Genomic DNA, 14,426 nt, shown 5'->3' with positions numbered 1-14,426 from the left:
AGTCGCTATACTTGCTGCACTTATGGAAATAATTGGAACAGATCGAAGGAGACCAGAATTATTTTGTAAGTAAGAATTAAAAGGTTGACTGTAGAGAGGATTTTTTGTTTGTTTCGATGCAAAACAATAGTGTACCCTGTGGGGTCTGTTCTTGCACGTTTTGCCAGTTTTTACCAAGTTCTCAATTCTAGTTTCCTTCAGTATCTGGCTGTAACTCTCCAAAATAAGTTTCCAGCTTTTCTCCTGTCCTCCTGACTTGGCATCACTAAGAACTATAACTGCCCTTTTCTTGAAACCTTGCAAGCTGACGCTGGTTGACTTGATATAAACGTAAAAAACCAAATGACCACAGCAGGTCATGTATGGGCAGCTTCTGGGCCTCCTGCGCTACGGCCCACTCATCTGTTCCCGAACACCTGATGCCCGCACCACAGACACTCACACTGCAACCAGGAAAAGTGTTTAGGTGGCCACTGGCATTCTCACGCTACCATTTACACATGCTTCCAACTCAAGGCTGAAAATCTCAGCTGCCTGCCCTCTGGACTCAGAACTGGGTTTCTCCCTTTTGACTTCTTTTACTTTCATAGAAACTCCCTTCATTCAATGCCTGACTGCTGGTATCACCAAGCACGTAGCCTCTAGGAACAAGTCCCAGCAGACGCCTCACCTGGTCCTTAGTGAACAAGAGGCTACTGAATGAGAAAATAGACTGATACTGTTCAGAGGAAAGAAATACGTCTCTTCTTTTTTGAACAAGAGGGTACTGACAAAGATTCTTTGACCAAAGTTTAGTCAGACTCCTGAAAGTTCTCCTAGGCCTATCTATATTCTTCCTTATAAAACGCAGTTTAAGCCAGAGCCCTGCTGGTTTAGTGAGAAGCCCCCCGCTTGATACCTGATTGAGTTTCGTCCCCCGTCCCCCGGGTGCTGTCTAATCACGCTGGCCTCTCTTCAGTAAGAATTCACTTAGGTCTGTTTAGCCAAAACTCCCCTAAGCCCTGTTGTTTCTTCTTAGTAATTATCCATGCATTGGCCTTGGCTGACCTCCCTGCTCCTTGGTTATAAAGTCGCCCTTACCCATGCAGTATTTGGAAGTGAGCCCAATCTCTTTCTGCGACTGAAAAATTTCACCCCTGTGGTCCCTGTACCTATAGAGATAACCTGCACCACCAGGGGTAAGGTCTTACTGGGTTTCAACAAGTGCCATTGAATATTTTAACACAGGGAGTTTTTCCTAGACCTTTGGTGTCGTAGAAATGAGATGTGCTAGAATGGCTCTGGCTCATGGAAACATGTGGTTTGGGAAGAGAAAGGATACAAGGGTGGGGGGTGCAGAACCTTGATTCCTGGTGGTCACGTGGTCACCCATGGCTTGGAGCAGTGGCTGTGCTGCTCTCAGTTACCAAAGGTAAAAGCTACCAGTGGAATTCAGTTCCCAGCTTGTTGGTTCACTGGATGCATCAAGAAATAGAAACTAGTAAGAAAAAGGCCAAATGGTCAGTCCCTTGGTTATTTTTATCTGTAATAGCTAAAATGAAATTAAAAGAGAATGCTGGGTCAGACCTTGATGCTAGACCCAGCTCACTTCTCAGTGAGTCTGAGCTTTGGCCACTCGCCTCAGCTGCCCCCCACGGGAAAGTTAAGCAAAGACTACAGAAAGTGCCTCTAAGACCTCTGGTCACGGAGAAGGTAGTCGGTATGAGGGACGGGCAAAACCAAGAAACTGTTTGAAACCAGGGAGGGCAGTGTGAAGGAGTTGTTTTATTTCGTGGATGAGTAACGTCAACTTCTTGAAGAACCTTTACTGAAATGGACGGTGAGAGTAATTAATTTAGGAGCAGTATCTGGTTTTAAAGGCTGCAGTGGAGAAGAGCAGGTTTGGGTTGATGCAGGATTTATACCTCATTATGAAACAATCACAGATGGCTATGTGTGATCCAGACACAAAGCAGGTTTACCCGAGCGAATGGCTACTATAAGATCTTTTGAACCTGAGAAAGGGACTGCCATTTCCCCCTATAAATGCCAAGTGGGACACCTCTAATGAGGCAGATGATACGTTTTGTATATAAGCCTGGTTGGGATTATCTTTATGATAATATTCACCTGCTGAATATGCCAGTTACCCAGTTCATGGTAAATGCTGTATTTAATGGGGACTCTTTTACACGGACACCCCCATGTAACTTGACTGCTGCAGAACCAAGGGATAGTTGGGGAAATCTTGTGTATTTGCTGTCTCAGCTTCCCCTCCTGGGTCTTATAGATGCTAATGAAAATATTAGGTTAATTATCAGGAGAATGAGAAGGAGCAGAGGAAAGAGTCAGGGATTGGTTTTCAGAAGGCAGAAAGGTTTAAATGATTATTAAGAAATAAAGGGGGGCCGGCCCGGTGGCTCCGGCGGTTGGAGCTCCGTGCTCCTAACTCCGAAGGCTGCCGGTTCGATTCCCACATGGGCCAGTGGGCTCTCAACCACAAGGTTGCCGGTTCAACTCCTCGAGTCCCGCAAGGGATGGTGGGCTGCACCCCCTGTAACTAGCAACAGGCAACTGGCCCTGGAGCTGAGCTGTGCCCTCCTCAACTAAGACTGAAAGGACAACAACTTGAAGCTGAACAGCACCCTCCACAACTAAGATTGAAAGGACAACAACTTGACTTGGAGAAAAGAAAAAGTCCTGGTAGTACACACTGTTCCCCAATAAAGTCCTGTTGCCCTTCCCCAGTAAAATCTTAAAAAAAATAAAATAAAAAATAAAGTGAATAAAGCAAATATTATTTGGAGCCAAACAGGAAGAAGGGAAGACTCGTGGGACTCACCCAACAGAATGGAAAGCTTTAGATTGCTATTAAAAAGTGGGATGAATAAAGCAGACATTGATGGGGTTAAAACAAAAGTTTTAACATAGCTCTACCTAAGGTTGGGCAGGCCAAAGGGACCACCTTCTGGTTCCCCAACATTAAAGGACCTCAGACCCATCTGCTTTATTTACTCCAGTATGGAGAAATTTTAAAGTCCAAAGGCAGAGGTTACAATGAGAAATCTGAGCAGCAATTGCTTGGGGCATTGGTTAGGCCGATTGAATGAGATAAAAATTGACGAAAGGGCCAGGGTCCCTTGGCTCAACCCCTGCCAGGGGTAGGTTGGGGGGAGTGTCCAAAGCCTTACAGTGGGTGAAATGGTCAGGAGTCGGAGAAGAGAACTTCCAGGATTGCTTGGTATAGGAGCCTCTTGCACTGTGGCACCAAATCCATTGGTAAAGCTATGATGCAATTGAGAGACCATAAAAACATACACAAGGGTTGATAAGATTATGAAAGTTGGAATGTTCAGACAGGCTTTATGTGAAGAAGTTGTATGTCCTTTATCAGAATATTTTACGGACATGGACGTTAGGTCTGGCTGGGGAACACCTTCCCTAACTAATATTGTAAAACCAATACCTCTTAGTAAAGTCCTAATGGAGGTTACAGTTAGGAATGTAAGGATTGCAGGAGAATTGGTATGTCTGAACAGGCTTTTATCTGGTTGCATAATGGAGATAGACATTGTATCTGACTGGGGAATGAATGTTTCCTCTACCAAGAATTGTAAAACAGAAGGCAAGTAAATGCACCCTTCGAGCAATGCTAATTGGACATGCTAAACGGAACCAGTAAGATTGCTCAGTCACAGTGCAGACTAGGAGCCGGAGTGCTGGCAGGGACAGATTCTTTGTGACAACCTGTCGTGCTGTGAGTGCCTCCCAGCAACGACTGCTCGAACTTTGGACAAGAGAATTTCCATTTGAAGGGCAACTGCTGGCTTGCGATTGGGCAGGAATCAAAACTGCCACGATGACTAAAAGCCATAAAAGTAATCCTGAAACCTGAAACACTGTGCTGTCTTGTGTAATTTCGGATAAGCACTCCAATAGGGAGGGCAGTGCCCAGAAGAGTCCATAATAAAATGGAAGTGGTTTATACAGGATCTTGCTGCCTGGCGAATGCCAGGAGGACGTACGCTCACGAGCAAAGAGGCTCTTTTCCCCTAGCACTGACTGGAACTGTGTGAGGAGGTGCTGGATTCTATTGTCACTTGGGCAGCGTCCTATAAACAGTTCATAAATGACCAACAAGGAGCTGCTTGGTTTGTGGATGGCAGTTCCAAGATGAATGGACAACGTCCTACTTGCAAGGCCACCACTCTGATTGAGGAAGGTAAAGACAAATTAGCGTGGTGGGCTGAATCTCATGCTGTTTTCCTAGCAGTAATGGAAGAATTGAATCGTGGTTGATAAAAGCTCCTGTCTGGCTTTTACTGACTCCTGGGCCGTGGCCACTGGCCTGGCCGATGGTCAGGCAGAGGAGCAGTGGGAACCTGGCCTAGGAGAGATGCACAGACAGCCCTGTGGAAATCACTGCGATGTTGAGGGGTGCATAGAGTAGGACATGTTGATGCCATCAGAAGAACCCCCTTCCAGGTTCGGAAGGTGTTTGGAGTCAACAAGCAGATGTCCCTGTGTGCTTGCTTGAGGTGGCCACGGGGTGCGTATGATGAGTGGATCTGGGGGCACTGCAGCTGTGCAGACCTGACGTTCCTGTTGCACCCCCTGAGGCTCAGAATGCCAGTGAGATCTGCTGTGTCTGCCAGCAGAAGAGACGGAGGCCACAGGTGGCCATGTGGCAGATTCCCTGGTGGGCAGCGTCTATTCCCTCTGTTTCCCGAGCAGAGCTGGCAAGTGACACTGATGCTGGTAACCCTGGGGGGGGGGCTACAAACGGGTCTTGACAGGAATGGACGCTGACTGTGGACTGGGCTTTGCTTATCGGATGGTAGATGCAAATGCTCAGAGTGCTGCAGAAGAACCGGAACAGAAGTAATTGTACCAGTTCGGATGGCTGGCCATCATTCCTGCAGACCAAGGAATACATTTATAGCCCATAATGCCCAACAGTGGGCAGAGCTATCCTCCTCAGAATACATGCAGTAAGTCCTCACTTAACGCCATCAAAAGGTTCTTGGAACTTGGTGGAGTGACGTATAATGAAACCAGTTTTACTATAGGCTAATTGATGTGAACGAGTGTCTACAGCAGGGTTGTCCAGACTGCGGCCCCGCGGGCCAACTGCAGCCCATGATCCATTGTTAATTGGCCCGAAGCAAATTCCGAAAATATATTTAGTTAAATAAACCAGGTGAGGCAATACATACTTCACCTCGAGTGAGTGGCCCGGCTGTTTGTGTATTTTACCGCATATGGCCCTTGGTGAAAACCGTTGAAAAACGTTTGGACACCCCTGGTCTACAGCATCTCATCAACGTTATAACAAAATGATGTAATTTGAGGACCTGCTGTACTAATTTGAAAGAGAATTGGAATGGGCAGTTAAAACATTGATTGTCTAAAATGGGGGAGATGAAAGATGTGAAGGGCTGGCTTACTTTCCTTACACTCAACATTAGGTGCGGCTAAAGGAGAGTCCCCACTAGATTGAGCCCTCTTTTTTTTCTGGTGGCTATGGGGAAGGATGCTGGAAAGACAATGAAATTCGTACCACAGGAAGAATGCGCTGGTGTAACAACTGTGCTTTTTTCCCCCTAATTGATGAAGTGGTCATAGGACGGAGGCTGCAAATAGAGGTGCTGGAAACAGGGATGATTCCTAAGCAGGAAGCTACGTTTCAAAACTTTAGGTCAGAATTCCTAAAGGCCTCATAGGGGTGGGTCATGCTTTCACCCCCATCTGGCAAAATTGAGGTTAACAGGGAATGCCGATGTATTGCTGGGTGGGAAAAAGAGCCCAATAGTTTTGCCCTATGTGACCTTTCCCAACTGCAGAGAGTGAACTGAGGCACGTGCTAGACTAGTATTGCTGTTTCCAATCTAGACCAGCATAGTGGCGGAACCTGCTCTCTTCCAAAGGTGGAAGAGTTTGGGTGTAAATGAAGAGCAGGAGCAATAGTAGCTGCGGGTAAAGGAATGAATAAATGGTTGTATAATGAGGGAAATCCAATATTAATACCTCGAGAGGGGCTCAGAGTAAGAGATGGCATTGTCTGTTAGCTCAGGTATACCAGTTGACTGAAAGAATGAGACTGTGTATTTGCTTAGACCATTCCTGCTTTTGGAACCTGACAAGATTAAATGGAAGCCTGCAAACCTGAGCTGCCGTGCCTGGAAGGCTTTTTTTTTAAAAAATTAGTTTCACGTGTACAAAACACTGTAATAGATATTTATCATTTATATCCCTCACACAGTAATAGCCCCCCTCCCCTCATCCACTACCTCTCTGACACTGACATCGCAGACAGTGGAAGGCTTTTTTATGCATACTGTTTTTGCTGTAAGGGGTCTATGGCCAGACCCCAAAAGGGTAGGCTGTGGAATAATAGGAAATATATATATTGGTCTCTACCCCTGGTTCCTGGCACAGAGCTCCTAATATCTTGTAATTTCTTAAGTGATAAGGACACTAGGAGCATCTTTCATTCTAATATTTGGTCTTTGAAATTTGTCTTTAATTGCTTTAAACCACAAGGGAGTGAACTGAAAATGAGTCCTTTTAAAAAAGATTACAGGGCCGGCCCGGTGGCTCAGGTGGTTGGAGCTCCGTGCTCCTAACTCCGAAGGCTGCCGGTTCGATTCCCACATGGGCCAGTGGGCTCTCAGCCACAAGGTTGCAGGTTCAATCCCTCGAGTCCCGCAAGGGGTGGTGGGCTGCGTCCCCTGCAACTAAGATTGAACACGGCACCTTGAGCTGAGCTGCCTCCCGGATGGTTCAGTTGGTTGGAATGCGGGCTCTCAATCACAAGGTTGCCAGTTTGATTCCTCTACTCCCGCAAGGGATGGTGGGCTGCGCCCCTTGCAACTAGCAACGGCAACTGGACCTGGAGCTGAGCTGCGCCCTCCACAACTAAGACTGAAAGGACAACAGCTTGACTTGGAAAACCGTCCTGGAAGTACACACTGTTCCCCAAGAAAGTCCTGTTCCCCTTAAAAAAAAAGTTACAGATTAGATTTTCCTTCCAGTTAAGGTTCTTCATGTTACCTCAGTTTTTGCTATTTACCTTTATTTTCCACTTCCTCCTTCCAATTTATGTCCACATTTTCACGGTACTTCTTTCAGAGAAGTGGGATTGGCCCTGGAGCTGTGCATATAATGGATTAGCAACCTGGTTCACTCTGTGATCAACCTAGGTAGGACTTCTCTCTCTCGGCCTCTAGGCCTCCATAGGCAGGAATCAAGAGGAAACTCTTCTTGATCTGGACAGTATCACCCTGTTCCAAGTCCAGAGTAAAGAACTGTGTGCTTGTTCCTGGAAAGATGCCTCACCCCTTTTTTCCCCTTAACCCTCATTCTCACACCAGCCATTGCCGGCATTGAGACGAGCATCAGTCTCATTATGGCCTTTATTCGTGTTTAACAGTCTCCACAAGTATCTCAGGACTTGCAGGTTCTCTCTCCTTTGCCAGAGACAACCTCGACCCCCTTTTTGCCTTTATTTTTTGTCTATAGCAGGCATCATATTCTGATAGGCTATATATTTTACTCTTTTCAGTACAGTGTACATATCTGTTTATTCATTGCTATAGCTCAACAGTGACCAGCAGTAGGTACTCAAAAATACTTGTTGAATGAATGCAGTAAATAATTATAGAAAGTGTGAGGCTGTGTTTTTTGAGGGAGATGAGGAGAAACTCTCAAAGCAGCCCTTTCTCATTTGCTTCTCTAGATGATTTCTTTTCAAGGTACCTCATTCTCCATAGTAAATGTTGTGAATGAGTCAAGCATTATCTTAGCTAACTATTTGTATTTTAAGATCATCTGTAAACAAGAAAAATTCTATATATAGACACATTAAGTTACTGACTCCAGCTCCCATTTCACTGTCTGGGATGTTTTGTCTAATTGCACCAAAATTCACAAAACCTTGCATGCACAAATAATCTTCATTTATTCTGGTCATCTTTGTTTTTAATAGGGCTTTGCAGCGTCTGTTACATAGTCACTAAATATTAATGAGGAATAAGTTGCATGCAGAGTGTCATGGCTTGCAGCTCTCGTTTGAGGGGTTTTTAATAGTCTACAACTTCATTCCAACCTGTGTACCAGCCATGCATTTCTTCTTCTTTTTTTTAAATTAAAATTTATTGGGGTGACAGTGGTTAACAAAGTTACATAGATTTCAGGTGTACAATTCTGTAATACGTCATCTATATATCACACTGTGTGTTCACCACCCGGAGTCAGTTCTCTTTCCATCACCATATATTTGCAGCCATGCATTTCTAAAGTTGGGATACTTTAAAGGCATTGTGGGTGTCTCACATACCCTCTGTTTCTAGGCGCTAGTGGAAACACCAGTTTTATTCTTCAGAAGAAACAGACCTACTGGTAAATCCTTAAAGCACATTTGGGGGGAAGGGGAATGCATTGCCATCATGTTTCTAATCTAATATACGTTGAATCTAATATACGTTGTCCTTGGTTTGCACATTACTGTTAACAGTGAACTGTTTCACTTCTAACAGTCATTTCACAGCATATACAATATGCTTTTTTTTTCATTGCGTTAAGGATTTTAATATATTTCATCTTCTTTATCCTCCTGTATCTGGGGATGTGGTAGACAGATGTGAGCCCTTGAAATTGGAATCCAGACGCAATATTTAGTTTACTACAGTAATAAGGTATTGTTGGGGAGTAGTTCCAGTTAATTAAGGTTTTACTTTGGGAAGTGGATTATGCCTGCATGTGCAGTAAGAGAAGGTGACAGTACTGGACCATCCTATTTCAAATCTAGCATCATATCATCAACTATTTACTCACTGACCTTCATGCTAAGCATTTTATTTGTATCCTTTTAATCTTCTAAGCAACCCAGTGAGATTGGTACTAGTATTCTCGTTTAACAGTAGAGGAGACTGAAGTTCAGAGAGGTTAAATGACTTGCCCAGTGTCCTAGAACTGAGCCTGCGAAACTCTATTCTTAAATGTAACTGTAGAATTTATATTTGCTGTGTGTTGTTGGTTGTATTTCCCCCAGTGAAGCAATATTTTCAGTCATTTGGAACCCAGAGGAGATAATGGAAGAAAATAAAACATGCCTCTTATTCTTAAAATGAATGCTCTCATCTTCCTACTATCTCCAACTTTTTGGATTCATAGAAAAAGTGTCGTACAATGTATTACAAATAAGTAGTGCAAACGAAAGATGGAAAGTTTAATTTGGAATAGCATTATGCTTCATGCTATAATAAAATCTTACTTATCCTAAAGATACTTAATTATTTCCAGCCATTTCTAGTTCACCCACAAAGTGAAAATGCTTCCAGGAAGCATGTGTTCATGAAGGAGCCTCTGAGGTCTCATTTCTCCTGTTTGAGGCACTAACAGGCACTGCGGTGTCCTAGCCTGTGGCAGTTGATGAGAAGCAACAAATTAGAAAAAATTTAAGCAGCATTGTTACGGATAGAAAGGCTGACACTTCCAAGAAGAGATAGCTTTTGGTGTGAAGCTGTTAGTGGTAAAGAAAAAGCAAATTTAAAAGCAGACAGAATGTTAAGGGTTGTTTTAGAATCTTTGTCTTTAGTATGCTCCGAGTGTTCGCGATCATCAGCCAAAAGAAAGGGCAGATTACGCTGGATAAACACACGAAGCCATCGTCATGCCCAAACTATTGGATGGAATAGGTCCTTTTAACTTGTGCAGAGGGCCCCTTTGAAGAAGTTTTGTCATTGTTGCAATTCACAGTCTGGCCTGTTAGTGCCGCATATTCTGGAAGATAGACGATGGACAGTGACTCAGACGCATCCCTGTGTGACTGGGCAGGAGAACACCCCTGCCTCTTCGTGTCTGCAGGACTTCTTCGCAGTTAGCTCGCAGAACTGATTCTCCTCCTCAAGCTGTTGTGATTGCTCTGTCCATCCTATAAATTATTTACACCCTGATGGTACTAAACGACTACGTTAATGGCACCTCTGGCTCCACAGGAGATCAAGAACCTTAATAATTCATCATTTATTACAGATATATCCCTGTAGATTAGCATGAGTGGGAGCTGAGTTTACAGTCCTGAGGTAAAGCCTTCTCTGAGACCTTTATTCTCCAAACATCATAAATATAAATATACATCCATAAATATATTTAATATTTATTTAATATAAATATTAATATAAATATATAAATAAATATCAATATAAATATATTTATATTTATTTAAATATAAATAAACATCCATATTTATTCAGGTATTGATGGTGTTAAAAATAAAGATTATTGACTGTTACAAAGCTTTAGCCTCTTTAGGTTATGTTTATCAAGCATTAGATTATTTCAAGTTTTTAAGTACATTTAAGGGATATGTCAAGGGGGAAATTTTTAAAAGACAATTCTCCATTTCAGGACTCTTGCTTTGATAAAAGAAACAAAAACTGGACAAAATAGCATTAGCTCATGCAAACTAAATGGAATTAATGATTGGCCACTGGGAAGAATAGTGAGAGACTTTTAATTTTTAAAATTATCTGAATTCCTAATTAAGAGTTTTACATCTGATATTTAAAGTTTTCAAGTACCAGTCGTCTTCAGCCTTTTTGGGGTATTTTTAAAAAAAGAAACAGGAAAGGCGTGCCGTGGAGAACAAGCGTGTGTCTGTACACTCTCAGATACACGTCATTAAATTCCAGAGTGAAATTTAGGTATAAAAGAAAGTTAATTCACACATTTCCAGTGAAGGAGAATAGTTGAGTTGATGTTGAGTTTATGTTTACAGTTTTGGAGTGACTCCTTCTCCAAGTATTATAAATGTTGCTTTCAAAGAAGTCGAAGAAAAAGGTCACTCAAGTTGACAGTGTTTGTAACCCTGGCTCTTAGCACAGTGCCTGGCACATGGTTCAGTAACCGTTTATTGCACGAATACCTGATGATTAGATCAATCCATGTCATTCTAGTAAGACACCTGATAGTTTGATAAACAGCTACACTGATTGATACTATTACAGTTGCTTTCTAGGATAGTACTACTTCTGGAGTGTGTCAGTTCACTGTTCATGTTTTAAAAAGTCCATTCAATGTGGATTTATTGTAGAAAGGTCCAGAGAGCCTCATTCTATTGAGTTCTGACCTAGGAGAAATACATCCTTAAGGCAACATTACCCTGTGGAGAGGCTCCGAAGTGTATCAGGTATCCACTGGGTTCCACTGAAACGCCTTACAGGTTCTTCAAAGACACAGAAAATCACTCTTTCCCCCAATAGAGACGCTGGACAGTTTTCACTGATACTGAATCCAAAGTGGTTTATGCCATGTCGAGTTTACCAAGTTTGTACTAAGTTGAGTTTAATTTGATAGCTTTCAATTTCTTTACTATGAGTAATGGTTTTTTTAAAATTGATTATCTGGTCACATTGACATCCATGAGAGAACTCTAGTGGATGAGTAGTCGGGAGACATACACTGCCAGGGAGGTTAGGATTTGGAAAGGCATAGAAGCACTGTTATTAAAATGAAAGCTCTTACTCTGTAAAAGGAAAATAAATTTCAACAAGCATGAGATATAGAATTAAATCATAGTATGTTAGTATGCTTACCCAGATAATATTAGCTCTCTCTTTGCCAGACCAGCCACCTTGGAGCAGAATATGGAATATCTAACTTAAATTAGAACAGATGAATTTCTCCTTCAGTTGAAACACCACAATAAATAAACATCTTTTATGTGAAAGTCTGTGTTTGTTGTTCAGTAGCAAGTGTGAATTGGATAAGGTATCACTGTAAGATTTTTATGTGGAGCAAATTGATCATGTTTTATATCTCTTACATTTTCCAACACACCTCTCCATTCACGAGTGCCCTTGAACTGATGATGCCTGGTGCCAGGTATCTTCCCCCCCCCCCTTTCTTCCACCTCACCCCCATCCCTCTGGTTCAAGCCGTTGTTTCTCAGTCTAGTTGCGTAGGACACAGCTCCCTGGCCCATGCTGGTGTTATGAGCCTTGCCCTCCCCCGGCTGAGGCAGTCTGTCTCCGGTCGTCGGTCGGCCACTCACACTGGCCGCCGGCCGCTCACTCTGGCCGCCGGCCGTTCATGGCAGCACACTGTAGCCCGTGGCAGCACTCAGCAGCCAGTGGCAGCTCACGCCGATCTCCGGCTGCACACGGCTGCCCAGCTCCAGGGAGAGCGTTGTTCACAATCTTAGCTGTCCATTTGGGAATCACTGGTCCATTTGGGAATCGAACCAGCGACCTCGGTGTTAGGAGCACAGCGCTCCGACCACCTGAGCCGCCGGGTCGTCCCCTATGATATAAAAAAAAGGTTAGCAACATCCTTGCAACAAGTTCACAAACCTAATTGTCAGAATTTGTATATATTATTCTATAATTTAAAGTACATATTACTTAAAAAAGTGCAATATTCCTTTAAAAAGATATACTCTTGGGGCAGCCAGGTGGCTCAGTTGGTTGGAGCTCAAGCTCTCAACAACAAGGTTGCCAGTTCCATTCTTGCATGGGATGGTGGGCTGCGCCCCCAATCAACTAAGATTGTAAACGGCAACTGGACTTGGAGCTGAGCTGCGCCCTCCACAACTAGATTGAAGGACAATGACTTGGAGCTGGTGGGCCCTAGAGAAACACACTGTTCCCCAATATTCCCCAATAAAGTTAAAATAAAAAACAAGAAAATTGTAGGAATACAGGTTGGGAAGGAAGAAATAAACTGTCTTAAAAAAAAAGGGGGTTGGCCCTGTGGCTCAGGCAGTTGGAGCTCCGTGCTCCTAATGCCGGTCGAAGGCTGCCGGTTCTATTTATGCATGTACAACAAATTTTTACACAAGTGGTAGAATAATTTACACATTATTTTGCCCTTTTTACATCTTGCAGATCATTCCATAGCAATATTATAAAGTTTGTTCATTCCTTTTAGTGATTATACTTTGTTATGGTGTACTATACTTGAACCGGCTTGAACCGGAGGGGTGGGGGTGAGGTGGAAGAAAGGGGGAAAAAAGATATCTGGCACCAGGCATCATCAGTTCAAGGGCACTCATGAATGGAGAGGTGTGTTGGAAAATGTAAGAGATAAAAAACATGATCAATTTGCTCCACATAAAAATCTTACAGTGATACCTTATCCAATTCACACTTGCTACTGAACAACAAACACAGACTTTCACATAAAAGATGTTTATTTATTGTGGTGTTTCAACTGAAGGAGAAATTCATCTGTTCTAATTTAAGTTAGAGCCTTGTGGGCTCTCAACCACGAGGTTGCCTGTTTGATTCCTCGACTCCCGCAAGGGATGGTGGGCTCCGCCCCATGCAACTAAGATTGAACACGGCACCTTGAGCTGCTGCTGAGCTCCCGAACTCGGCACCTTGAGCTGCTGCTGAGCTCCCGGATGGCTCAGTTGGTTGGAGTGCATCCTTTCAACCACAAGGTTGCAGGTTGGACTCCTGCAAGGGATGGTGGGCTGCGCCCCCTGCAACTAACAACGGCAACTGGACCTGGAGCTGAGCTGTGCCCTCTACAACTAAGACTGAAGGACAACAACTTAACTTGGAAAAAAGTCCTGGAAGTACACACTGTTCCCCAATAAAGTCCTGTTCCCCTTCCCCAATAAAATCTTTGGGAAAAAAAAAGATACATTCTTTCAAAAGCATCTAAAGTGTAGTACATCATAATAAAGCATAATCACTAAAAGGAATGAACAAACTTTATAATATTGCTATGGAATGATCTGCAAGATGTAAAAAGGGCAAAACAATGTGTAAATTATTCTACCACTTGTGTAAAAATTTGTTGTACATGCATAAAATATCACAGGCTGCACAAGAAATGGTATATTTTCATTTATTGTTGGGAGGGAAATTGGATGGCTGGAGATAAGGGTGGGAGACTTTTTGCTGTATATCCTTATATTTTTTGATTATTGGACCATGTGAATGTATTTCCTAGTTGGAAAAAACAAAACAAAAACAAAACCTCATAAAAATGAAAAAATAAAATAGCTGCTTGGAAATCTAGATAAATTTTTATTCATCTTTTATGAACATTCCTTTCGTCTGTACCACTCAGCTTCACATTTGATAGTGCTTTTAGATTTCTTAGTTTAGGTTTTTTCCACCCTTAGGTCTGCTTTTTAACACCAAACTAAGAATGATCTTTTTTCCTCCATTAGGGATTTGAGTCATAATCGGTTGTCTCACTGGAACGTCAGCTTGGAATCTCAAACGTTACAAGAAGTGTAAGTTATTTTGCTTATTTAAATTTACATGAAATTCCTTGAGGTGATCTGATGAATTATGAATTTGAGTATGTTCAATCCAGAAGTGCTATCAAAAAATTGAAAAAAATTTAAATTAAAAGACATTTTTTAAAAACTTGAACTGTCATCTCTGGCTTTGTTATCATCCACAAACTCTGTGGGCATTGTACCATTG

At 42.7% G+C, this 14,426-nt stretch overlaps 1 protein-coding gene across 4 annotated transcripts in view; it reads left to right on the top strand.

The window, feature by feature from the left end:
• LRIG2 (leucine rich repeats and immunoglobulin like domains 2) overlaps window positions 1-14,426 on the top strand; it is a 91,524-nt gene that overhangs the window by 50,177 nt on the left and 26,921 nt on the right. For 2 of the 4 annotated variants that reach the window (XM_081026035.1, XM_081026034.1), the window contains exon 2: window positions 14,165-14,230. The exons of the other annotated variants lie outside the window; for them this stretch is intronic. In XM_081026035.1, the coding sequence (XP_080882161.1) occupies window positions 14,165-14,230 (66 nt within the window). The remainder of the gene's footprint in view (window positions 1-14,164; window positions 14,231-14,426) is intronic. 4 annotated transcript variants of the gene reach the window in all.

The sequence above is a fragment of the Rhinolophus hipposideros genome (assembly GCF_964194185.1).
Source record: "Rhinolophus hipposideros genome assembly, chromosome: 19".
Classification (NCBI taxonomy): Eukaryota; Metazoa; Chordata; class Mammalia; order Chiroptera; family Rhinolophidae; genus Rhinolophus; species Rhinolophus hipposideros.
Note: the sequence above shows the minus strand (reverse complement) of the source record. Positions and strands in the feature narration are given on the sequence as shown.